Source organism: Elephas maximus, chromosome 8, assembly GCF_024166365.1.
Source record: "Elephas maximus indicus isolate mEleMax1 chromosome 8, mEleMax1 primary haplotype, whole genome shotgun sequence".
In the NCBI taxonomy this organism is placed as follows: domain Eukaryota; kingdom Metazoa; phylum Chordata; class Mammalia; order Proboscidea; family Elephantidae; genus Elephas; species Elephas maximus.
Genome location: NC_064826.1, coordinates 33,546,257 through 33,552,256, shown reverse-complemented (window position 1 = coordinate 33,552,256; position 6,000 = coordinate 33,546,257). Strand labels below are relative to the sequence as shown.

At 45.0% G+C, this 6,000-nt stretch overlaps 1 protein-coding gene across 3 annotated transcripts in view; it reads left to right on the top strand.

Moving 5' to 3' along the window:
- The first annotated feature begins 3,688 nt into the window (after positions 1–3,688).
- The window catches only part of TES (testin LIM domain protein), a 44,997-nt gene continuing 42,685 nt past the window's right edge, over positions 3,689–6,000 (top strand). For all 3 annotated transcript variants that reach the window (XM_049893652.1, XM_049893654.1, XM_049893653.1), the window contains exon 1: positions 3,689–3,899. In XM_049893652.1, the coding sequence (XP_049749609.1) occupies positions 3,873–3,899 (27 nt within the window). In that variant the 5' untranslated portion in view covers positions 3,689–3,872. The remainder of the gene's footprint in view (positions 3,900–6,000) is intronic.

The window sequence follows — 6,000 nt, the reverse complement described above, 5'->3', positions numbered from 1 at the left end:
TCAGCACTCATTACAGTTCCAGGTACATAATAAAGGTTTAACCTATTTCCCTAATCAAAGACTAAAACTTGATAGCCTAGAGACTGGATTTTTGCTGAACAGCTATTCTATTTAGCCTATGAGGATTGTGTGTACGTGCGTGCACATGTGTGTATAAAACCTAGTATTGTATTTCCTTTTCTAAGGAAAAGAACATCAAGACTGTTACCTAGCATTATCCAGAATATCAATTTCCTCTCTACTTTATTTGATTGAAATATCGGAGTTGGGCATTTATTTGGCTAATGTTTCCATGAGTTTGGAGAGGAGCCAAGCCAAATGTTTATCAAACTGTTCCGCTAGGCACAAAAGGAGATTCAATTATAAGGTAATATCTGTCCCCACAACTTCATCAAGATGGACTTCCCAAGGTTACCAATGATCTTGTTGTTAAATCCAATGGGCATTTAACCTTTATCTACAGTTTGACGTTGTTGACTAATTCCTTCTTTAATGTCCTTTCTTGGTTTTGAGACTCCACTCTTAATTTTTTTTTTCCTGATCCTTCTACTAGCCCTCATGTCTTTTCTGTGCTTCTTTTGCTCAGCACTGCTTAATTGTTGTCTTTGATACTCTTCTCTTTTATTTTGCCATCTCCCAGGCTGATCCTATTTCCATCATGGCTTTCAGTTACTTATCTATGTAGGGTGTTGACTCTTAAATCACCATCTCAGGTCTCATCTCTGAGGTTTATATTTGGATACTTCACATAAATATCCCATAGACATGTCAAACACAATACATTCCAAACCGTACTCATTATCTCCACCATCCCCGAAAAAGCACAACTAAGCAAACTATTTCCTTCATTCTATATTTTCTCTCTTCCTGAACTATTTACACAGACGCTTGCTTAAGCCAGAAACCTATGTCAACCTCTATTCTTTCCTGTCATCAGCTACATGTAGTCATCAAACCATGCTCTACCCTCTAAATATCTCACTAGCTTAACATGTGAATAACGAAATAAGGACTCACAATCTTATCCTCTTAACAAAACACTTATCTACCTTAATTTTGCTTTCTATGTATTTGGCACAGTAATGATTCCAGATAGAAATCACTGAGTTTCAACTTCCATCCTTTGCTAATGATACCTATACAAAGTGATGCTAGAATGGAAAGATAAAGGAGAAGGGAAAAACTGGATGGTAAAAAATGTTTCTAGATTTTTTTCTTAGTGCCATCTCTGCTGCTCCACCAAATAAGGGCCCAAAATTTATGTTACATTTATTTGATGCCTTATTTAAACTGTCTTACTGGACATTTTCCATCTGTTTAGCTCCTAGAAAGAGACCAAATATTTTTGTCATGGCAAGACCTTATGTGCATGTGATCTTACACTGGGCAAACTATGCAGGGGCCCAGTACTTTTAGGATGATTGGGAAAATGAAATAGGAAAGTTTTCCACTCAGTGAATTAAAAAGATCATGATCCATTTTGGCCATCCCATTTTTAGTTTATTAATAGAATAAGTAAAAATGCACATAGTAAATCAATGTCCTGTTGAGCAATGTTAACAAATAGCAAAGGATTGAAATTGGTGGCTAAAATTTTGGATGTTCTTAGTTACCAAATTTCCAGAGGCAAAGTGGAGAGACATCTGGACTGAAATATCTGCATTGTTTGGGATTTTATTTTTGTATTTATTTACTTATTTATATTTTATTTTTTTAAAAGAGATGCACCAAATTAAAAGACCACCTACTGGCTGGTATTTATCATTTTTTTGTCATTACCAGAAAGTGAAAAAAATACTCTTGTTCTCTTTTTCTTAGTCAAAATGCTGTTTCCAGTCCATGCATGCTGTAAACATTATAAAGACTCATGAACACTGTCTTACCACCTGTGATCATTCAGGTTGTGTGTCAACTTGATGGGACCATGATGCTCAGTGGTTTGGCAGTTATGATATAGTTTGGCAGCCCTATAATCACCTCCATGATGAGATCTGCTGTGAGTAGCCAATCAGTCAAAAGGGTGTTTCCTTGGGAGTGTGGCCTGCATCCAATATAGGTCGACTTTCTAGCAAGGCTTAAGGGTTTTTTCTCTTTCTGGATCCTGCATCCTGCAGCTTACTCCTGTTCATCTGACCTTTGGCTCTTGGGACTTGAGTTAGCAGCTTACCTGCTGGTCATGGGATTTGTCAGCCTCCAGTCTGTGAGCTAGCAGTCTACAGTCTGACCTGCCAATCTTGGGTTCACCAGTTCCTATAGCTATGTGAGTCAGGAGAAGCCTCCAGCCTGACCAATGGATTTGAGACTTTCCAGCCTCTATAACTGCATGAACCATTTTCTTCCTTGATATAAATCTCTCTCTCTCTCTCGTGTGTGTGTGTGTATGTGTGTGAGTGTGTGTGTTTGTGTGTAGCTTCACTGGTTTGCTTCTCTAGAGAACTCAGCCTAAGACATCTCCCAATGACCTTAGGTCCCTCTCAGGCCCTCCATTCCCTGCAAAATGAGGGAGGTTAGACTCACTAATCTCTAGGGTCCCTTCCAGATCCAACAATCTGATGGCATGTGTTGTAATGGCTCCAGAATAAAGGAATGGCTTCAGCTCTGGGCTGCAAGGCTGCTGTGATACCTGTGAAACTCTGCTTCATCAAGGCATGAGACACATGAGAAACTTCAGACCATTTCATGGAGTAGGGACAAAGGGCAAACCTGTACTTGCAAAGGAATGGCTCATAATGTCTCTGCAGTGACTCACATTATCCCTACTTTTTGAACAATTGAATGCTCATAAAACCATATACCTATCTTTATTTATGATAAAACTGTTGAAATAACATTCTCTGCCAGTGTTTTGGGGCTATGGAGAAAAGCATTTGAGGAAATGCCATCTCCACAACCCAGCAGTGAAATCGTTGTTGACTGCCCTTCAGCTGATTTTGACTCATAAAGACCCCATGTGACAGAGTAGATTTGCCCCATAGGGTTTTCTTGGCTATAATCTTTACCAGAGCAGATCATCAGGTCTTTCTCCCAGAATGGGTTGGGTGAATTCGACCTGCCAAACTTTTTGGTCAGCTGCCAACCGCCTAACCATTGGACCACAGGGCTCTTAGGAGCGATATTGTTGTTAGGTGCCCTCCAGTGGGAGCGACGGTAGGCACAACAGAACAAAACGCTGCCCAGTCCGGTGCCATCCTCACAATGGATGCTATGTTTGAGCCCACTGTTTCTTCCACTCTGTCAATCCATCTCATTGAGGGTCTTCTTCTTTTCCTTGACTCTCTAGCTTGCCTAGTAGTTAAATTAGGGCCAAAGAATATGCTCACGCTCTTGTCTTTCTCATTGCTCTGAAAATCAACCAGGAAGCTAGTCCCGGAGTAAATGCTCCCCGGACAGAAATCAAAGGTGCCCGGCAAACATAAGTACAAGCTGGCAGGATGGAAAGGGCTCTCGTCCACCTTCAGCTGAAAGACAGTCTGACCCCAAATCTTCCTGAGTGAGCGGGCGGAGGCCCAGAGTATTCGCGGAGACGAGGTCGGGGCAACCGGGCCAGCTCCACAGACCCCGCCCCCAAGAGGCCCCCGCCCCCAGGAGGCCCCGCCCCTCACCTTGCGGGCGCAGCGGCCCAGCCGAAGGTGCGTGCGGCGCTCCGTGATTGGCCGCGGCCCGCGATGCCCGGCTGCGATTGGCTGCCTCGGCCTCTTTGTTCCCGGGGCCGGGTCGCAGGCCGGCTGCTGCGGGCAGAGCGGCGGAAGTTTGACGGCGCCGGCGAGCGGCTGCTGCAGGGGCTCGGGAGTCCCCGCAGGTTTCCCCAGTGCCCGCGCCGGGCCTCTACGTCAGGTCCGCACGGTCGGAGCGAAGCCCGTTGAAGCGCAGCTATGGACCTGGAAGCCCGAGTGAAGAAGGTAGGGGAGCTCCGGCTGCGGGCAAGGCTGCCTCACCTGAAGGCGGCGCCGCCCCCTAGATGCCGGGGGCGGTCGGGCGTGCGGGCGGCGCGAGCCGGGTCTCCGGGTCCCAGGTGCCCACCCTCCGGGGGACACAAGGTGCCAGCGGGCTCTCCCCGCCTCCGAAACTGGGGCGGTGGCGAGTCGGGAGCGCGACCGAGCGCGGGACATTTCCCTGCCGTCTGACCACTGCCCGGGGGCTTGAAGTGCTGGAAAAGTTTCCTTAAGGTGTTTCCACTGCTCTGTGCCTCCCTAAAGGGGAAGGGTGAGGTCAGGGTGAGGCCGGGCGGGACCGTGACACCGCTTCTTCCTGTCTCAGGAAATTCAACTTTAAACCTTTGTGGTTTAGGGGCCTGAATCCGGCTTTGACAGCTCAGACCTCCTCCACTGCCGGCCGCTTGGCCCCCCGAGACTGTCTACAAGGAGTGCTGATTCCATACACTTCCTTCGCACCCGTGGCTGGCTGATAACTTGAGGGTTTTTTTTTTTTTTTTCATTTATTACTTGACTGCCAAGGCACTGCCTCCTTCTTAGGGAGTTATCTCTCAGAGAAAACGCTCTCCCTGCCTGACAGCTTCCCCAAACAGCCTCTGGATCACCAGTGCCTTAGCGCTTGGAGGAGTTTCCAGCCTGCTCTGGGGCGTCAGGACCGACGGCTCTGCCTGAGCCGCTCCGTGACTATGGGGAGCCTCAGGTCCTCAGGGGGAAGTGGGTGGGCACCGCACTGTGACTCACAAGGAATGCTGATGTCACATTCCAGGGCAACGTTCCCTATGAAAGGTCTCATTCTAGGGAATTGCGCATATTTACTTTGCAGTAAATTTAAAAGGAGAGTCTCTGAGTGGCGCAAAAGGTTAGGCGCTAGTCGAAAGGTTGGCTTTTGGAACCCACTAGAGGCGCCTCAGAAGACAGTCCTAAGGCTCTGCTTCTGAAAGATCGCAGCCTTGGAAACTCTGTGGAGCAGTTCTCTGCATCCTTGGGATGGCCAGGAGTTTGAATCCACTCTATGGCTACTAAAAATAACAAGTTTAAGCTAGCTGCCCCTAATCAAATAGGAAAGGAAGTTTTCCAGAAAAAATGAGGAGGATAATACAGAAAACTTAGTTTTCTTTCTAGTTGCCAACTTAAGGTTGTCGATATTGTTGTTATTCCATCTTCTAAAGATGCAGTTCCTGACTTGAGCATTAATGCACTTTCATGATCCATACTGGACTATTGAAAATGAACGCAGATTAGGTTAAAAAAAAAAAAGAAGCAATAAATATTTGCAATGGGAAAACAGCTCATTCCTAGGTTCACTGTGAGTCTCAGTAGACTCGACGGCAGTGGTTTTGGGGTTATGACTAAAACCGGTACTCAAAAGGGAATCCAAGGACTGGAAAACAAAGTAAATTCTTCACGTAGTGTGATTAACTGCAGTCCTTTATCTTTCTGATTGGTTTCTTATTCTTTTATTTGCTTTGAAGTAACCCTGATATTTTTTGTTCATCATGCTTGGCACTAAGGAAAGCATTTTGCTAGCCTTCTGTTGATGAACACCACTCTCATTTTGTTTTTCAAGTGGGTAAGAATAGTAGTTGTCAAGAGTTCTGGGGGTCTTGACTGTGCATATAAGTATTGATTTGAAACTGCTTCTTAAAAGTCGACCTCCAAAAATGATTTTGAAAGTATTTGAGACAAGAACAAGTAATCCTGCGGGGAAAAACCCAAAGGTAAGAATTACATGTGCTTGCAAGAGAAAAAGCCAAACATTATCTGTAAACAGTTTCCTTAAACTTTCAAAATGTGGGTTATGATGAATAAATATAATGCCCTTGACACTTGATGTAATTTTTCTTCTCCATCACCTTTTATTTTAAAAGATTTTTTCAATGAAGAATGTTATCCTTCTCTCTAATCCTCCCCAACCCTGGAGAAAAGGGTTCCATAAACTTAAAGCTTTTACAGATAATCCCTTGACAGGACAAACCCTTGTTTTGTCACCTCTAGTGATTCTTAGGGCAGAGTCCTCAACAAGTAAATTGGAAAGTACTAAAAGATCCCAAAGAGCTCCAATTTGACT